At 37.0% G+C, this 21462-nt stretch overlaps 1 protein-coding gene and 1 long non-coding RNA gene across 2 annotated transcripts; both read right to left on the bottom strand.

Moving 5' to 3' along the window:
* Positions 1-791: 791 nt before the first annotated feature.
* Positions 792-9630, bottom strand: LOC121258728 (translin-associated protein X-like). Its single transcript, XM_041160269.1, is given in 7 exon segments — positions 792-900; positions 1834-2035; positions 2418-2579; positions 2581-2725; positions 8147-8226; positions 9234-9368; positions 9478-9630. Coding segments are annotated over 7 exon segments (978 nt in total). The 3' UTR covers positions 792-799.
* LOC121258626 lies at positions 3041-3401 on the bottom strand. The gene is made up of 2 exons (XR_005939441.1): positions 3370-3401; positions 3041-3286 (listed from the first exon to the last, which is right to left on the bottom strand). It is a non-coding gene; the product is annotated as an uncharacterized LOC121258626 (long non-coding RNA).
* Positions 9631-21462: the final 11832 nt, after the last annotated feature.

The raw sequence follows: 21462 nt of genomic DNA, 5'->3' as shown, positions 1-21462 counted from the left end.
ATTTGGTGCTGAAATCAATTCACAAAATAGAGAAAGCAATAACACTAACCACAAGAGGAGAATATCATGATTAGATCCGTACTTCACAATGGCCTATACATCAACCAACCCATCTGTGGAATATTGGTGATCCATGCATTTGGTGTCACCTAACTAATTAAGTAACTAACTAACGGCTAACTAACAGCTTGTATAAACTGTTTCGTGGTCCTAAATGTTTGCTTGGAAGTCACGGCAGGAGCTGCCAATAAACTGGACAGATGAAGGCATCAAGACTTCAGAATAAAAACTTAAGAACACACCATGAATTGGCAAAATCCTCCATCACTAGAAAGGAGGATATCAACAATCTCATCTGGGCCTCATGTCAAGAAGTTTCAAGAACTCGTTTGGAGGCGTTAGTCATATGAGCTGAACAAGTACTTTCGATCGCAGTTCACATTAATAGCACAACATATTCTTTGAACCTCAGATACTCACCAAAGAAACCGTACATAAACCTTTTCCAACCCAAAATGTTGCTTAGTCTTTGCAAGGTTGTCTAAACATGAGCAGCTTTTCCAAAACAATTGCCAAAAATAAACCAGAAGAAGATGGAGTATCGACCTTCAAAACTTTCAGCAGGCAGATCCACATGCAGTCATAGATTCCATGAAAAATTCCAAAACAATTTCTGGTTGAAAAAATAATTGAATTTCCTATGAGACAGGAAAGAAGTACAGTAGAAAGAAATATTAACTGAAAATATCATATACCAAAAAAGTGGAACGCAAAGAGACTAGGAATAGCAGAAATTACTTCACAGTTCATTATCAGGCATGTCCAACAAGAATGAACTTGAGTCAATGGATCCAGTGAGTGGAATGTATTCCGATCCTCTCACATGAACACTAAAGCAAGCTACAAAAACAACGCAGATTGAATGAGAAAATCAGTAAATTGTGAATTTTATTCATCAGAGAAAGTGTGATCAATTAATTACACATGCAAAACTTCTTTTTTTTTATTGGCACCGGGTGTCCGGGAACAACATCCCGACTAATCCCAGGGGTGCACAGGCTCTCGGCAAGGAGTTTCCCACAAGTGCACAATTACACATGCAAAACTTTAAAGCTAACATGATAATTATAAACAAAATAGTGCATCAAAACTTCTGAAACGTTGTTAAGCATTCGCAATATTCCCACAATGCAAGTTCAAAGATAGACTATTAAAATTAATGAGGTAAAAAAAGGAATTGAGACAAAGGAACATAATCAACTTCAGTCATTTCTTGTCAACGGTCTAAAGTCACAGGTTCAGTCTTCTTGTTCACCCATAAAAAAGAATCATGCTAATCTTTTCTAATTTAGATGAGATGAAGACAACTGCCTTAACACCCAAAATACAAGATTACCAAAGATTTCATTTAACCCTCTAATGTGAAACGTAAGTTGCAATTTTCCTTGTAGTTAACAGTTAACCATTAGATGGATGAAAAATAGGTTATGTAGCCGGATCTTAAAGGAGGAGACAAATTGTAAAATGAGTAGAGGTTTGAAGGGTAAAGTGACAGCTTTGATAGTTTTATGATCATATTACAAAATAGTGGAAGCTAGAGTAGCTTAAGTGTAAGTTTTCCAAATTTTTTAATGAGTAAAAGGATCAATATGGTCAGTTTTCCAAACTACACACAGTTTATGCATGTCTTAAAGATTTAATTAAATATTTATTATTATCATCTAGGTCTGGCTCACTAGTACTACTCTAGAAAATGAACTAACATGATTTCGTTTGTATGACAGAAACTTGGTCATGCTTATAACTTTGAACAGGAAGTTTGTCAGCCAATACCATTCTCTATTTTCATTACACTTTGGAGCATCGTATCCATCTTTGTCTTCATATCAGAACTATCATCCATATCTGGAACAAGAAGAGTCAGCTCCCTGTAGATATCACGTGCAAACCTGCATATCTTCTCAGCAAACTCAAGTTCACCTTCTGATATTCTACCAATAGCCAACCGCATCAGCTCTCCAGTCAAGTCTGCAAGCTGTACAAGAACATTAAGCACCAGTTTTACAAAAAGAAAAAGAAAAAGGACAAATAAAGAAAAACTATTGAGTGTAATTTTTTGATTGTTAACCATGTTAGTTTACTTATTCAGAAATCAAATAAATAAATAAACTTGACCCCATAATTTATCTCAAGAGACTGATTACATCTACAAAGAATACATGATACTGGATCTCTACATATGTCCCATTGTGCCAGAGATGTCTCATTCAGAGACTGGACTCTCTTCTTTATTATTAATACTGCAATAGGCATAGCCCAAGTACACAGGAAGTATACAAGAGAAAATTTTGGCTGCCATCAGCCTCTGATTTACAAAACAAAATATAGTTAAAATAGCACAAAATAAATGGCATTACCCCCAAGAGATAGTCGAGGACATTTCTCTGCAATGGCTCAAAAGATGGATCGCTAAGTGGAAATAAAGTTGCATTTATCTCATCAAGATTCAAAAGAGTCCCAGTCTTGCAGAATTTACAAAATGTTGCAGCTTCAACATACTGGTTTTAGGAGATGAAAGGCTACCCCAGGTGAGTACGCTCGTCTTAGCTTCCAAAAATCAGTCCCCTGTAGTTCTCTCACTAGTCGAGACATATATTGCTCAGTCACGGTCGCCAAATCCTTTTCTGCCTTCTCCAAAACTTCTTCTCTGTTGTGCTTACCAACCCTGTTCAATATGAAAGCTGGTGTGAGCATTCAACCAAGCATAGAGATTGTTAAACACGATGGATTTTAATTCTATCCCCACCCTTAACACAATTGTCAAAGGATTCGGCCTTACATTCTGCAAAATATATCACATCACGGGGACTCCCATGATTTTTGTCGGCCAGATTTTCTTTATTGGTGAATGGCACTCCGGTTGGTTTTTTTAATAGCTCCTGTGGGCTAAGGCAAGGAGATCCTCTATGTAACATACGGGTCCAAATTTAGGGCTTTTATTAGTATTATATATATTATTTTTTTTATTTATTTTACTTTCATTATCATCTTAGGAAAATATGCTAACAGATAGATTAAATTAGTGATTCCTTCCCTATCAAAACCTTCGTATACTTTATCCATTAAGTTCCCATATTAGATTTGGTTTCCAGTTTGAGACTAACTCCAACTCAAACTCTTGAAATCCTCTTAGAATCTGTATCCTCGTAGGAATAGGTTCCTAAAGTCTAGGCAACTTCAAATTTCAGCCAATCTCCTAAAGGTTCACGTTGTTCCCTCCCATCGCCTATAAGAAACCCACAAAGCCTTTGAATTATACACACAAAAATTCCTGGAGAAAACTCGTTCACGTAGAGAAAGGAAACTCACTCCCGCAAGCACCACCGTAGCCCCTCTCGACGACCAACAGTCACCTTGACGGACCACCTCCCACACCACCATAGAAAACGCCGGCCAACCTAGTCCCGTCGCACCCACTCCCTTCCGGTAAGCCCATCGCCGTCGGCCACTAACTTCTTTCCCTAGTGTTTTCGGTTTGATGGTTCTCTCTCTAAACTCTCTCTCTCTCTCTCCCTCTCTCGGTGTCGCACCACCATAGGGACCCCCCCAGTCACGTCGCTGGTTACTCCCAGCTACCCAGAGCTGCCATCGCACTCAGCTCTCTCTCGGTGAGCATCGCACAGCCCCCTCTCCCGTAAGCCTGTTTTCTCTTTTTATTTCTTTTGCTTCAGTTTTCCCAAAATACCCTTTCTACTAGGCTGAGTTTTATTGGGGCTGGGCTTAGTTGTAACTTGACTGGTTTATAAATCTGGTTGGACTTGAATTATTTCAGAAACTATAGTACTAGGTTAAGTGGGTTGATTTCATGCTGGCCTGAGGTTTAAACTGGGCTGATAATTAAGTAGGCCGAAGCTTTTAATTGAATAAATATATTAGTCATAGACTTATTTTTATAGATAAGTATTTAAAGGATTTTAAAGCATAATTTTAAAGTACATTTTTTTAAAGTATCTTTTGAGTCCATTATTTAGTTAATATTCCAATCGACTTTTAACTAAGATTTTTATAAAATTATTAAGTTATATTTTAAATAGAAGTTAAGGAACATGTTATGAGTTTTGAATAATATTATTATATATGATGTTAAGTATTTAGAATGCTATGACACATCTTTCTAGAAAGGTTAGTGACGATTAGTACCTCGTATAGGTAACGCGCTACAAGTTGGAAATCAGGAAGCAGAGCTAAGAGGTAAATAGTATGATCATATAAATGCATGCATACTGTGAATATTATTGTTATGTATGAAAATATGATATCCTTATGATGATTATCTAAGCTACGCTAAGAGACAAGTCAAGGTTAGATTCCTTTCACGATCTTTGATGAAATATGAGATGATGCTTGAATGAATGAAATTGTTGTTTGACTGATTGAATGTTACTAAAATCATATGAAAGCCATGACATGTTCATGTAGTACTCAGATCATGTATGCCATGGAATGTCATAAAATGTTCAGATCATATTATGTTATGTCATGTTATGCTATGTCATGTAGAAGAAAATGCCATGTTATGCTATGTCATGTACAAGAATATGCCATGTTAAGAAAGTTCATGAAACCTAATGAATTCTCATGCATTAAGAAAGATAAGAAGTTTTAAGACAGTGCCACAGACTCAAGCGTGGTTAACCACAAGTTAAGTTACTCAGTTAAGTGAAACACGGACCCAAGCGTATTTCACTCCATGTTACTCAGTTAAGTGAAACACGGGCCCAAGCGTGTTTCACTCCATGTTACTCAGTTAAGTGAAACACGGGCCCAAGCGTGTTTCACTCTATGTTAAAACAAGATAAACAAGTTATTATGCATTCACGTTACATGTTTGCCATGATTATATATGTTTCTACTCATGTTAATGATGAATACATATGCTATATGAATCTATGACGATATATGTATGTAAAGTTTTCAGAAAGTTATGTTACTTGTTGATTGTGAATCTATGATGCTATATGTATGATGTGGAGAGTCTTCAGAAATTAAGTCCATGCTAGGCCAATTTATATTTTACGGTATGATGTGCTACTTACTGAGTATTCGACTCATTTTTTGTTTGTCTCCCTATTTTCTTCTATGTTTAATTCTCACAGATGGAGATTATGATGACGCAGAGCTGGATGACCAAGAGTAGACTTAGTACAAAGAATTAGGAAGGAATAAGTGTTATTCACACAAGAATTAGATCTCTTTTATGTCATTCATAGGATTAATTTATATTCTTTTACTTTACGTTCAGTTTTCGAGACAGTTATGTTCAATTCAGTTTTAACATTTTAACGCTTTTCAATAAATGAAGTATTTCAGGATATGAATCTCTACCGGGCATTATGTTATAAATGTTAGTAACATCTCTATCCTACGGGAACGGGGTGTTACACTCTATCTCCTTACCTATTTGTAATAGTTATGGATGCTTTGAGTCGTATGATTGAAGCGGCTATGGAAGGGAGTTTTTTGTCGGGATTTATGGTGGGAGATGGCTCACGGGGCAGCATTACAGTTTCACACTTACTTTTCGCAGATGACACTTTAATCCTTAGTGATTCAAATCAGGATCATATCCGAGCTTTGAGAGCCTTATTGTTATGTTTTGAAGCTGTTTCAGGACTTATCCAAGTCTGAAATTGTTCCAATGGGTACGGTCAGGAATATTTTTTATGTGGCTAATATTTTGGGTTGTAAGGTAGCTTCTTTACCTTGGAGATATCTTGGTCTCCCTTTGGGTGCTCCTCACAAATCTATTTCTATTTGGGATGGGGTTATTGAGAAGATTGGGAGGAGGTTACTGGTTGGAAAAAGCTTTATTTGTCAAAAGGGGGAAGAGTTACCTTGATAAAAAAAAGTACATTGTCTAATCTCCCTACATATTTCCTCTCTCTTTTTCCTTTACCTGCAGAGGTGGCAAAAAGATTAGAGAGGATCTTTTGGAATTTCTTGTGGGATGGTAATGGGGAGGAAAGAAAATTTCATTTGGTGAGTTGGAATAAGGTTTGTCAACCGGTTTCATGTGGAGGTTTGAGTGTGAGAAATTTAAAGCTTTTCAAAAAAGCTTTACTTGGGAAATGGCTTTGGAGATACCATAACGAGAGTAATGCATTATGGAGACAAATTGTGGATGTTAAATATGGGAGGATGTGGGGGAGTTGGTGTACAAATGAAGTAAAAGGGGTGCATGGGGTGGGTTAGTGGAAGTCCATTCGATTGGAATGGGGGGATTTTGTCAAAAGCATAAAATTCAAAGTGGGGATGGGACAAAAATTTATTTTTGGCATGATACTTGGTGCGGGGATTCAGCTCTTAAGTATGTATATACTAATCTTCTTAGGATTGCTAGAGATAAAGGGGCTGCAGTGGCTGATTCTTATCAGTTTTCTAATAACATGTTACTTTGGATTCTGGAATTCAACACAGATGTGCAGGACTGGGAAGTGGGTGAAATATCTGATTTTTGTGGAAGATTATATGATATGAAGATTGATCAGAATGGGGAGGATAGTCTGCTGTGGGTGCAAGCTAATAACTCCAGATTTTCAGTGAAATCTTTTTACAAGGTGTTAATTAGTCAAGGAGCTAAAGACTATCCCTGGAAATGTATTTAGAGGTCCAAGGTGCCTAGCAAGGTTGCTTTCTTTTGTTGACTGGTGTCTCTTGGGCAAATATTAACCATAGATAATTTGAGGAAGAGAGGTTTACTCCTGGTTGATTGGTGTTATATGTGTAAGAAGGATGGTGAATCTGTTAACCATCTCTTTCTTCATTGCGAGGTGGTGACAAAGTTGTGGAATGAGATTTTCGCAAGGGTAGGCATTGCTTGGGTATGCCTATGCATGTGGTGGATTTCTTGGCTAGCTGGTAAGGTATTGTGGGGAATAGAGGCAGTGCAGCAGTGTGGAGGATGATCCCCATGTGTTTATTTTGGTGCCTATGGTTGGAGAGGAATGGGAGATGTTTCGAAGATTGTGAACGTTCTATGGGGGAACTTAGGGAGTTTTTCTTTAGCACGTTAAGTTTTTGGGTGAAGAATCTTGCAAGGGTTGGGAACATTTGTAATGTTTTGTTCTAGTTGTGTTTTGTTTTAGCTTGTATTTAGGTGTATTCATTTGTATACATCCTGTGTACTTGGACTATGACTATTTACTTGGAATAAAATTCTCTTATTAACTATTAAAAAAATATATCACATCACACTTAAAAAGGGACCAGCCTCGGCACCTCACCATGATCACCACAAAGCAGTTGCCAGCATGCCAACAACTCCACCACATGATGGGGCATAACCCATTCAAACCCAAATGAGTTAGATGTCGCTGTCCATAAGCTCCTAGCCAACTCGCAATGCAGCATAAGATGATATGTGTTTTCCCTATTTTGCCTTTTGCTTGCACATTAAACACTACTCTAACGCTACAAGATGCTTCTTTCTCAAGTTATCTATCGTTCAAATCTTCCCTAATGAAGCAGTCCAAAAAAACTACCCCTGAAGACACTTTGTTTCCCCAAATACACTTCCATGAAAATGAGGAGCTAGTTGGAGCGGTGAGCACAATGAAATAGGAGTTGACCTTGAAGAGCCATCTCTTGGATGGCATCCAACATTGTTTTTTTTATCTGTAAACGAGTACAGTTTCATGGATGGTGTCCAACATTTTTATTCTTCTCTGTCACTTCTCAATCCAACATGTTGCTTGAATGTTATCATGTAAGAGTTGTTTTTTGTGCTCATAGAACTCTCTCATTGTTATATCCTATGTTCTGGTTCTACACTAAGTAAATACATACTCATAAGTTGGAACAAACTGTAAGTACAAGCCACATCCATAAAAGTAAGAAGTAAAACAACAGATCCCTTTATTTCCCAGGCTAAGCAATACAATCAATTGTAGTGTCAATTCCAAAGAAAAGAAAGCATGCGAGTAATCAATCGGAATAGGTATTGCAAAGAAATTAGGATTTAAAAGCATGTAACATGAAGGAAAAGTAATTAGGATTAAAACACCCCCCCCCCCCCCCCCCCTCCCAAGAAAAAACAATAAATAAAAGAATAAATAGAAAGAAGGGAAGAAAGGCATTAAGTCATTACCTATGCACTTGAAATATGACCTTTTTGCTGTTAATGGTGACATCAAGACTTGCTTTCACCACTCTTTCACGTCTGTCATTCTACAAACAAAATTTGGTTTCATTGGATAACACAGACGGGCAGTACCAATAAATGAATAAAAATATTTAGCAAACCACGTGATCTTAATAATTTCTATCACGCAGGACTCTAGAGTGTATAAATATTTTGCAAAATGTATCCATGATGACATGTTGTATAAATAGTTTTCATCAAACACCCCATTAAAGCAAAAATCCAATCCTTTTTTCAAATTATAGAAAGTACATTGGAAACCAAAATCTGCCATGAGAAGACTACAGGTGAACTGACAGACTTTCTTGTTCAAAGCACTAAACCAAGATCTTTGAAAAATCTCGGCAACCAAGGATGAAAGAACAAACTCAATCATTGTAAGGATAAATGGGGAAATAAAAAAGACTGGCAAGAGGGCAATGCAATATAAAACGGCCTGCTAACTCGTAGCACGTTATGTACACCCATCCTCTATTAATCAAGTATCTTCTTTTCCTTTGCAAGCTTACCTAAAAGTACAATATACTCTTAAAAAAATCTAAAAATTTAAACCAAGCGGTAACCCAACATCCCCCCCCCCCCCCTCCCTCAATCAAAGGGCCCTTTGGCAACTTGAACACAATAATGAGATACAAGTTCAACCATGGCCACCACTACACTTTGCAATCAATCCCAACGGCATAAAAGCTTTAGCCAATAGACCAATTCAGGTAGAACAAATGAACCCATATTTCTGTAACCGAAAAATAGTTCCTTTCAAGCAACAACCCTGCATTTCAATTGAGCATGCTGCACTAACAACGACAGTGAGGGCTTCCGACTACTTTAGCGGGAAAAAATCTTCTGGAAACGATTTAAAAAAAATAATGGGGATCACTTTCGCTAGGTCAAGTTTGATGTTTAACGCACTCATGAGCAACATCAGAAACCGGAAAAGAGCTATGAGACTGTAAGTATTAGTAGTAATTGAAAGATTCTAGATGACTGAAATCGAGGTAGGGAAAGGAGGGGAACGAGATAAAAGCGGAATTACCAGGTCATTGAGGTATTCAGCGTATCTGCCGAAAGCATCTTTCATGGAGAATTCAGTGGTCATTGTCCTCGCTATTTTCGCCGAGTTTTGCAATGAACAAGTCCCTGAAACTGTAGCCGAGTAAGTGAAGAGTAACTATATTGCACTATCAATTAAAATACGGAAGAGAGGATATCTGCAAAGGGTTTCTGGTAAGCCGAGTTCCAAAAACCCCCAGGCAGATTTATAGGGGGGAGAGATATACATGAATGTAGGCGGTGGGGTTTGGGGGCCATATATGAGAGAAATCCGGTGGAGTACGGAGGAGTAGAACATATGTCGCTCCGGAACACAGCTGAACTGAACTGAACTGAGCGCCTTCTCGACTCTCGGTTAGTACTAGGGCCGCTACCCGCATGGTGCGGGGCGGGGGGTGCCCTTCCCCGCACCCCGCCCCGCACCATGCGGGGTTGGGGATTTCCCCACCGCCCCCCGCCCCCGGGAGGCGGGGGCGGGGTCCCCCGCCCCGGTGCCGGGGGGCGGGGGAAAAACCCCCACCCGCCCCGCCCCCCGCCATTATGTTAAAAAAAATTTTTTTGGTCTAAAAATATTTTTTTAGACCAAAATTATAATATATTTTAAATAATAAATTAAAATTTATAAATATAAAAAAATATAAACTCATTAGAGTTAGATTTTGGATTGATTTGGCCTCCTAGGCCAATCTTTATATAGGAGGCCAAGACAATACAATAGTCATCCTTAAGCAATGTGGGACTTAGTAGTAAGTCCCACATTGCTTAAGGATGACTATTGTATTGCCTTGGCCTCCTATATAAAGATTGGCCTAGGAGGCCAAAACAATCCAATGACTTGAATATAATTTTAAGTCTTTTATAAATTGTGTATATCTATATACAATATATTTATTTAATATATATAAATAAAATTTTTTTTTTAATGTGGAGCGGGGGCGGGGGCGGGGCGGGGCCCCGCTGGGGTCATCCCGCCCCCCGCCCCCGCTATACCCTCTCTATGCGGGGCGGGGGACCCCGCCCCCGCATGGGCGGAGCGGGTTAGCCCGCCCGCCCATGCGGGGGCGGGGCGGAAGCCGGGCGGGGCAGCGGGGGCGGGGCCCCGCTGCCCACCCCTAGTTAGTACCTTAACATGCTACCACTGCGGGCCAAGTCTGCTTGAAAGGATAAATTTTTACTTCGACTTTTTAAACAAAAACTTAGCTTGAGTTTTTAACTTGACGTGATATGACATGTACGTGAACTTAAAACATAATATGAATTAGTAACATAGTATAAACATAAACTTAAAATATAACATAGACTTGAAACATAATATGAACGTGAACATACATAATTTAAACATGAACTTGAACATAACACTTGAATATAACATGAATCTGAGTATAACATAACATAAACATGAACTTGAAACATAACGTGAAAGTGAACATGACATAATATGAACGTGAACTTGAATATAACATGAACGTGAACATAACCTGACATGAACGTGAACTTAAAACATAATATGGCTTGAAACATAGCATGAGCGTGAACATATATAACATGAATGTGAATTTGAACATAACATGAACCTGAACATAATATGACATAAACATGAACTTGAAACGTATTTTTGTCTCATGGGGTCACCATGATAGAGTAGTCTTATTTCATGGGATTACCATGATTGACATGAACGTAAACTTAAACATAACATAACGTGAACATAACATGACATGAACGTGAACTTGAAACATAGTATGAACGTGAACATACATAACACAAACGTGAACTTGAACATAACATGAACCTGAACATAACATGACATAAACATGAACTTGAAATATATTCTTGTCTCATTGGGTCATCATGATAGAGTAGTCTTATCTCATGGGGTTACCATGATTGCGTAATCTTATCTCATAAGGTTACCATGATTGCGTATTCTTATTTAATGGGGTTACCATGATTGCGTATTCTTATCTCATGGGGTTACCATGATTGAGTATTCTTATCTCATGAGGTTATCATGATTGCGTATTCTTATCTCATGGGATTACTATGATAGCGTATTCTTACCTCATGAGGTTACCATGATTGCATATTCTTATCTCATGGGGTTACCATGATTGAGTATTCTTATCTCATGGGATTACCATGATTTAACAATAACCATGAACTGAACAATAACTTAACTGTACGAAGACGTACATGAACTGTGATGGCCCAAGTTTTGTTTAGGCTTGACCTATAGAATTTGTTCTAAGTTGCCATGGTATTTTAGGAACCTTAGTTACTTTGGAAGGCCTTAGAAACCTTTGATGTAGTAAGTTAAGCCCAAGAGAAGAGTGTCTCTAGTTTACTTTGGAATTTCAGCCTTATTGGGAAACTTAGGTCCAATGGTATAGGCCCATGATCAAATTCTAAGTTGCTAGTGTTATGCGTCCTGAGAATGTTATACCTTGAACCTAATCTTGAAAATGGGTTAAGGGGGAAAGAGAGGTGTAGGAAAGCACTAAGATGGGCTTACACGCCTAGCCCATTGTTCTTTTGTCCAGAATTCAAGTTCCAATGTAGGTTTCTTGAAAATGGGAGTCTAGGGAAGTGATATGGAGTCTTTCTAGAAGTTTTGCATAGAAAACTAAAGGGAGGCCTTGGGGATTTCGAATTTTGCTAGCTTTTGCCATATGTCAAGCATGTACCAAGTTTCTAGAATATTTTTGTGATGAGCCTTTTATATCAAGGACAAGTTTGCCCTTAGGGTTTCGGCTAGCATACTCCCAAGCATTCCATTCACTTGCCACTTGTCACTTAGTGCATTTTGGACCAATGGTATGTGAAAGGTCACCTAGGGAATGAATATTGGGAAGATGAAACAACACTTTGGGAATGGAAAAGTGGAGAGGATGGCTAGAGCTATGACACATGCCCAGTGCCACTTGTCTTCCATGCCAAGAGTTTCTTGTTAGGAATAGGAAAAGACATGCATGGTTTTACCAAGTTAACCCTTGAGAATATATTTACTTGTTAAAGGAAAGGAAGGGCATAAGAGGAAAATAAGGATTTTCGGCCAAGGAGAGAAGTCCAACACTCACCTCCTAAGAATGCCCCTTCCCAATGCAATTTAAATGGAGAACTCCAAGAGGCTTTTTGGTTTTTGAGAGAGGGAGAAGAAGAAACATTGTCACTTGTCTTACATGCAAGGGTTTTGATGCAAACAAGGAGGAAAGTGAAGGATCTCATATATAAAGAGAAGGGTACGAGTCTAGGAGGTTTTTCCCATGCCATTTTTTGGATTTTGTATGAGCTTCCACTCTCTTCACACAATTTTCCCATTTTCCTTTGAAAGCTCTCCCATTTTCTTGTATTTTCTCTCCAACCAAACATGGAGGATCCTTGCAAGAGAAGGATTTCGGCACTACCCAAAAATTAGCAAGGTAACGTTCGGTTTCTCTCAAGTCTTGCTCATACACAAGTCTTTTCTCAATCCGAGAATGAGATTCAAATCTTATTAGACTTTGAGAAATGATAGAACACACACTTTCTACTATTTTCTTGAAAATAACCTAGGATTTCTAAGAGAAACCCTTGAGGCTGAATAGTAAGGGGAGTTTATCCTCCATGTTTCGACCATCACATGTATTATTGCCTACCTTAGGTTTTGTTTTACCTTATGACTGAAATGAAAAGGGTTTTAACCTAAAAACCCTAGAAGCCGAAGGGTTTAAGACCAAGTGATGCCCTAGAAACACACACACACTCAAGAACATGAGATAGGGTTTTAGATGCTCTTTCTAATATGGTATGTTCAGATTTACAGCTTGTTAGTATTCATTTACGAGGATTATGTAAGTATACACTCAACTTACTCTTGGTTAATATTGTATATGATTGTGTAAATCCTTCCATGATTTTTGATTGTTTTGATTGTTATCTCTTGGTTGTTTGTTTGGATATGATAATATGATCTTAAGTAATTTTAAGAAAGGAACTATATGTCTCGGATTTATGATAAAAATGCCATGAAACATGCCCATGAGTTTCGGTTTTCACTTGTTTGAGGTTGATGATTTATTCAATATGAAGTTTCGGTTTGAATATGTTTTGAAAGTTTCAAACTTAGCCACAAATCTATGATTTCATGTTTTGTTTCACTATGTCTTGATTTCTATATTATATGCTTGAAGTTTGCAACATGTTTATGTGATGAATCTTCATGTTTTTGTGCCTGGGTTTCGGCCTAAGCAAGTTTTTATGGTTCTATGCACATGTTTTGATATATATCATGGTTTATGTGATCATGCTATGAAATGAATATGTTATGCTTGGTTGTTTTATGCACGGCATCTCATATGTCATATGTCAAGTATAAGTAAGCATGTTTAAGTCTCATGTCACATGCATTTAGGGAAGAAGTGTTTTCAAAGAAATGTTTTCAAAGAAAAAGTTTTATCACGACCCCAAGTGCTAGGGTGGGGGAATGTCCTAGTGGAACTCCTTTGTCCACTCTAGAGTACTTAAGAATGGAGTGGTAACTCCTGGGTTGACGAAGAATAGTCAACGAACCTCGAATGGATTCTTTTTAAAGGATGCCGGAGCAAGGAAGCACCTAACCCTAGTGGGTGCATAATGCATGTAACCCGATAAAGTAAGGTCGAGTTAATATGATTATCTGTTTATGAGGTATTCATCACTGTGTACGGACAATTGATGGTGTAGTAACTAGCAGGAACACGCAGTGCAAGGAAGGGAGCCGTGTTGTGTCCACCCTCTGAATAAGAATAAGAATAAGAGCTCATAAGATAAGAATCACTTGATGACAATCTCGTGATATGATAAGAGTCATTCGATGTAAATTTTGTGATATGTTCTGATAAGGCAAGTTCTGAATAAGATTACGTGGATAAGAAAAGTTAAGAGGTTTTTATGAAAAGTTTAAGTCTCTGTTATAAGTCTTTTGAAAATGGTCAAGTGCATAAGTCAAGTACATGTTCATGCACGCATATCATGATATAACTTTTGTATGTTTGTGTTAACTGTGGTATTTTGTGTGATTGCTTGCTGAGATTTTTCGAAATGTCATTGTGGTAAATTCCACTACCATTCCCTAACCGGAATGGTAAAAGTTGTAACAGGTATCTCAGATACCCAGAAAACGTGAACCAGGATAGTTCCTTGGTAGAAGATAAGTTCACTATTCAAGCTCGTCAAGACTACACTGCTGATGTACTAATTCATACGGCTAAACTACTAAGGGAGATCTTACATAGTATTAGTGAGGCAGTGATTGATGCTATGATCTATCAATCCTTTAAGAACTTGAATTTTTGGTGGAATATGAACCAGTTGTCTACATATTTATAGCGAGCCTCTAAGCCTTCGGTTGATGTGAAGGCAGTAGCAAAGGATTTAGGTCTGATACTGCCAGAGCCTCAGCAATCCCATGGGGTCTTTTGGTGTCTATCTCCCGATGGGACAATGTTTATGAAGAGTACGGGAGTTTAAGTATTTTATGGAGAAAAAAAAAAAAAAAAGAAGAAAGCAACAACATTTATGGCTAACTTTTTGTGAATTTATGTTGCTTTTGTGAGAATCCCATATTTTGGAAATTTTAAAATTATGCTTCATGCTTTTTAGGATATTATGCCTTTAAGGCCTTTGTTTACGTTTTGGACAATGTTTTGGGTTATGATATTAGTTTGTGGTGCCATATGCTTTGCAATTGCTTATCGCGTTGCTTAGTTTATCCGACTTTTATTAATTTTTTCGTTACTACTTTATTGCATACTGGTAGTGTACTTAGATGCATAGCATATTATTTGTCATGTACGAGGAGTGTGTAGCCTTATGTTACATGTCCTCGCATCTCAGTCACTGTCCACTCCCAAGCAGGAGCTGGGGGCGCCACATGAACGTAAGTTGAAAAACATGACGTACTTGACAGAAAATATTTTGTAGCTTGACATAACATGTGACAGAAAACATTTCTTAACATGACATAATATGTAATAGTGAATATTATATGACATGGCATACATGTAACAGTGAACATTATGTGACATGGCATACATGTAACAGATATCATAACGTAACATGACATACTTGCAACTTATAGCAATACGTGATAGAATAGATCTTGTAACAGATAAACATGTAATGACATGGCATGGCATGACATATATAACAACATATAAACATAAATTGTAGTTTCCTTACCCATCACACATATATAGTAAACTGATAGTAAGTTAAGAGTTAACTTACCTCGATTATCACGTTCTGTGATAATAAAGTGTGAAACACGAGAAACTGAAAATAGTGATTTTAAAAATTAGAAATTTAATCACTAACAATTAGAAACATGAAAACAAGCTAATTTAGAGTAAAATTACCATTTAACCCTTTACATGTGAGAAAATGACCATTTTACACATAACTTAAGGATTTCACATATTAACTCTAAAAATTTCTAAAATTTACATTCCTCATGTAAATTTTGTCTTAAACTCAAATATCAACTCAAAAAAATTTAAAACAAATCACAACTATGGAAAACACACTATGGCCGAAACATCCATAGGATTTTTCCCTTGATTTTTGTCGCACTTCTTCTAATTTCAAAACTCATCATCAAACCAAATTTTTGCAACAAAGATCTTCCTATCCTAAATTTAGAATTTACTTAAAACATCTAACAAGAACTTACTAATCATCAACTCAAAACTTTTTAGTAAAAAGATTCAAACTTTTTAACTAAAAACAAACATTTGAATCACAAGTTTTGATCTTATTCAAAACATCTCCAATAATTCCAAAAAATCAAATTTTACTTCATACATATTCATAACATCATCTTAAAATCAACCATGATTTAAATGATCACACAAAAATCATCAAAATCATAAAATAACACTTAGAGTTTTCGGTTTTACACTTAGTCCAAAAACAAAATCTTTTCTCTCAACTAACTTTGATCAATCTCTTGATCCATGGTTTAAGGTCATGTGATCTTCAAACTAAAACATCACATGTTTTAACAATGTGTCCTAAAGAAGATCCAACCATCAAACTTAAAATCACATGGCTAAAACTAAATAAAACATGGATCTAACCCAAAAACATCAAATCTTACGCCTAAACGAAATACTCTTGCATGGAAAAATCATATCTTTAAAAATAATACTAAATATCTTTAAAATAACATTCTAAAATGTATGTAAGAGGTGTAGGATGATCACATAAAAATATAAAAGCCTTTGGAGAAAGATTAAACCACGAAATATTCAAACTTTCAAAACAAAAACTATTTTTCCACTTCCAGTTTTCAAGTTTCTAGATCTAAGGAAATCTATCATCAAAAGCTTTATTCATGCAATAAAACTTCAATGAACATTCATAAACACATGCTAGCAACACACCATTAAATTTTCAAACTAAGATATGTCCATCAGCTTGGTCAAAATCTCCAAAACATAACATACTCTCTAGTTTCATGCCCAGAATGACCTTTTAATGATTAAAAATACTTTTGACCGACCAATGAGCATGGAATGAGACTAATAAGTTATCTAAAAAAACTAAACTCAAAGATGAACAACTTGTATGAAGGATTCATTGGGTGAAAATACTTACAAATAGTCGAAAATCTCCACGTAAAAAGACCCAGAAATTTGCCCGAGAGAGCTCTTTTGAGTTTCTCTCTAAAAAGGGGATGAAGAAGTGATGGAAGAGAGTGAAATGTGTCTTGCACGACTTTAGACTTCTGGAGGGGAAGTTATAGACTTGAATGACCCTCGATTGGAGGTGGCTACATGACATAAAGTGGAGAATAGTGAAGGACAAGGACTGCCTGCAGCAACTATGAGGTATGGAGGTTGATGATGTGGATTTCTCCTTCACATCAAGGTACTATTGGGTGCAACCAAGGGTAGTGGATGGCCTGACATGTGGGGGAGGAAACTTCTTCAAGAAGCTTTGCCAAGGTGGCCAAATTCGTGGGCCTTGGTAGGTCTCAACCAAATGAGCTTCAATTTGGGGTTTAAAAGGGCTTTGGTTAGGGTTTGGGATGCTATCAAGCCTAAGTCCAATTTTTCTTAGCCCAATCAAATTTTCAAGGTTTAAAAGGTTGGATAATGATGACATAACAATGATTTGATTAATTAATAGCATATGAAAGTGATTTAATCAAGTGATTAAACACAATGCTAGAAATCGGATTAAAAAGGGTTTGAAGACCAACTTTAGGGTTTGGGAAACCGTTTAGGGTTTCGGTTTCAACCAAGGTTTTGGGGTTTCAATTGGATTCCAACCATTTTGGATTTCGCTAGGATTGAAACCCTCTTTTGTCTATCACAATTTGGTTGATCAGATGAAACAAAGTTTTGCTTAGGTGGCATGATCTCATATCTTGATTTCCTTCACAAATCCATCTAATGGTTCCTTATGGTGCCAATTGTCTAATACTATTCACTACGTGTGGCTAAGATTTTGCCAAGTGTCCAAATAAAAATTCTCTAGCCTAATTTAGATATTTCACATTGTGATTTTAAAAACACTGCACTTCGTATGCTTATCGAGGTTAGTAATCACTCCAAAAAAAACATAATAAACTTAGTATTGAAAAAAATCATAAATATTCATATTAACCTACAATGAAAATCGTTTACCGAAATTCATCCCCGAAGTGCCCTTAAAAATAATTTCGTAATTTTGAATAAGCGTTACGTCTAAAATTATGAAAATGGGTTATTGCGCCATAAAATCCTAAATAATCAACAGAGTCTAATAGTGTAGACTATAACGCATTCTGACACTTCTAACTATCTGAAATAATTAAATTGAAGGAGAATGATGGCTGGAGATAAAGTGAATGCACCCGGGATCGAAAAGTTCGATGGCATTGATTTTGGGTTCTAGAAGATGCAGATTGAAGATTATCTCTATGGGAAGAGGCTCCACCTTCCACTGTTGGGAAAGAAGCTGGAGAGCATCGCTGATGCTGAGTGGACCCTGTTAGATCGACAGGTTCTAGGACTGGTTCGACTGACCATGTCTAGAACAGTGGCACACAATGTCAGTAAGGAGAGAACCACAGTGGATCTCATGACGACTTTGTCAACCCAACACTTGAATGAATTCAATACGATCACAAATCAATTGTCTTCTGTAGAGATTGAGTTTGATGATGAGATCAGAGCATTGATTCTATTGGCATTGTTACTAAATAGTTGGGAGGCTATGAAGATGGCTGTGAGTAGTTCAACCGGCAAGGCAAAATTGAACTACGATGACATACGTGACATGGTGCTTGCTGAAAAGGTACGTAGGAGAGACTCAAATGAGTCCTTGGGTTCAAGATCTGCCCTGATTGTTGACAATAGGGGCAAATGATATGACAGGTCAAGCTCCAAGAGCAGGAGAAAGAGCAAGATGAGATTTGGGCAGCAGATCACATGGAGTTGTGGTAAGCCGGGCCACATCAAGAGAAACTGCAGGAATCAAGAAAATTCTAATGATGATGCTGTGAATGTAGTGGCAGATGAGATTCATGATATTTTACTCCTTGCAGTGCACAGTCCAATTGATGATTTGGTGTAGGATTCAGGATCTTCGTTCCATAGCACCTCACATCGAGAAATCATGCAGAATTATGTTGCTGGTGATTTTGGGAAGATGTATGTGACTGATGGAGAAGCATTGGATGTAGTGGGAGTAGGTGATGTGCACATCACACTTCCAAACAGGAGTGTGTGGAATTTACAGCAAGTCAGACATGTTTCAGATCTGAAAAAAAACCTAATCTATGTGGGACAGTTTCATGACAGCGGTTTTGCAGTAGCATTCTCTAGAGGAGCTTGGAAGATCACAAAGGGTGCCCTGGTCTTAGTGTAACAGCCCGCTAGAAATTTACTGGTGGAATTTCTATTGACTTTAGGAACCTTGTGAAAACCCTATAAGTTTTTACGAATTGACCAATCACACAATTTTTAGTCTGTCAACATAATCAGTGTTATCACTCACTATGGTGCTAGAAATATAAGTTTAATTATTTGAGGTAGTTAGAAGTGTCAGAATGTGTTTTGGTCTACGCCACTAGACTCAGTTGATTATTTAGGATTTTATGGCGCAATAGCTAATTTTCATAATTTTAGACGAAACGCCTGTTTGAAATTGTGAAATTATTTTTAAGGGCACTTCGGGGTTGAATTTGGTAAACGATTTTCACTTAGGTTAATATGAATATTTAGGATTTTGCAGTACTAAGTTTATTATGCTTTTTTCTGAGTGAATAGTAACCTCGATAAGCGCACCTAATGCAGTGTTTTCAAAATCACGGTGTAGAATATCTAAATTAGATTAGAGAAGTTTTATTTGGACATTTGGCAAGATCTTAGCCACACTTAGTGAATAGTATTAGACATTTGGCATGAAGAGATACCATTAGATAGAATTGTGAAGGAAATCAAGGTGTGAGATCATGCCACCTAAGCAAAACTTTGTTTCATCTGATCAACCAAATTATGTCAGACCAAAGAGGGTTTCAATCCTAACAAAACCCTAAATGGTTGGGATCCAATTGAAACCCCAAAAATTTGGTTGAAACTGAAACCCTAAACGGTTTCCCAAACCCTAAAGTTGGCCTCAAAACCCTTTATAATCCGATTTCTAACATTGTGTTTAATCACTTGATTAAATCACTTCCAAATGCTATTAATTAATCAAATCCTTGTTATGACATCATTATCCAACCTTTTAAACCTTGAAAATTTGATTGGGTCAAGAAAAATTGGATTTAGGCTTGATAGCATTCCAAACCCTAACCAAACCCCTTTTAAATCCCAAATTGAAGCCCACTTGGTTGAGGCCCACCAAGGCCCACGAATTTGGCCACCTTGGCAAAACATCTTGAAGAAGTTTCCTCCCACACATAAAAGACTAACCATTGCCATTGGCTGCACCCAATTGTCTTGATGTGAAGGAGAAATCCGCCCTATCAACCTCCATATCTCACAGCTGCTACAGGCAGTCCTTGCCCCTCTCTATTCTACATTTTATGTCACATAGCCACCTCCAATCAAGGGTCATTTAAGCCCATAACTTCCCCCTCCAGAAGTCTAAAGTCGTACAAGACACATTTCACTCCCTTTCATCACTTCTTCACCCCTCTTAGAGAGAAACTCAAAAGAGCTCTCCCTAGTAGATTTTTGGGTCTCTTTGCTTGGAGATTTTCGACCCTTTGTAAGTATTTTCTCATTATGACTATTTCATGTTAGTCTTTGAGTGTAGTTTCTGTGGATATCTTATTAGTCTCATTCCATGCTCATTGGGTTGGTTAAAAGTATTTTTAACTATGGAAAGGTCATTCTGGGTGTGAAATTAGAGAGTATGTTATGTTTGGAAACTTTTGACCAAGCTAATGGACATATCTTGGTCCGAAAATTTGATGGAGTGTTGTTAGCATGTGTTTATGAATTTTCATTGAGGTTTTGTTACATGAATAAAGCTTTCGATGATAGATTTCCTTAGATCTAGAAACTTGAAAACTAGAAGTGGAAAAACAGTTTTTGTTTTATGAAAGTTTGAATATTTCGTTGTTTAATCTTATTCCAAAAGCTTTGATATTTTTATGTGAAGATCCTTAACCTCTTATATACATGTTAGGATGCAATTTTGAAGATATTTAGTATTAGTTTTAAAGACATGATTTTTCTATGTAAGAGGATTTCGGTGAGGCCTAAGATTTGATGTTTCTGGGTTAGATCCATGTTTTATTGAGTTTTAGCCATGTGATTTTAAGTTTTATGGTTGAATATTCTTTAGGACACATTTTTAGATCATGTGATGTTTTTGTTTGAAGATCAAATGTCGTTAACCCATGGATCAAGAGATTGATCAAAGTTAGTTGAGAGAAAAGTTTTTGTTTTGGACTAAATGTAAAACTAAAAACTCCAAGTGTTGTTTTGTGATTTTTGGTGACTTTTGTTTGATGATTTAAAGCATGGTTGATCTTAGGATGATGTTATGAATATGTTAGAAGTAAGATTTGATTTTTTTGAAATTCTTGGAAATGTTTTTATTAAGGTCAAAACTTGTGACTTCAGGGTTTACTTTTTATTAAAAAGTTTGGGTTTTTTTACAAAAAGTTTAGTGTTGATGATTAACTTTTTCTTAATGGATATTTTAAGTGTGTTTTTAAACTTAGGATTGGAAGATCTTTGTTACAAAATTTT

This window comes from Juglans microcarpa x Juglans regia, chromosome 3S, assembly GCF_004785595.1.
Source record: "Juglans microcarpa x Juglans regia isolate MS1-56 chromosome 3S, Jm3101_v1.0, whole genome shotgun sequence".
Lineage (NCBI taxonomy): Eukaryota > Viridiplantae > Streptophyta > Magnoliopsida > Fagales > Juglandaceae > Juglans > Juglans microcarpa x Juglans regia.
Note: the sequence above shows the minus strand (reverse complement) of the source record. Positions and strands in the feature narration are given on the sequence as shown.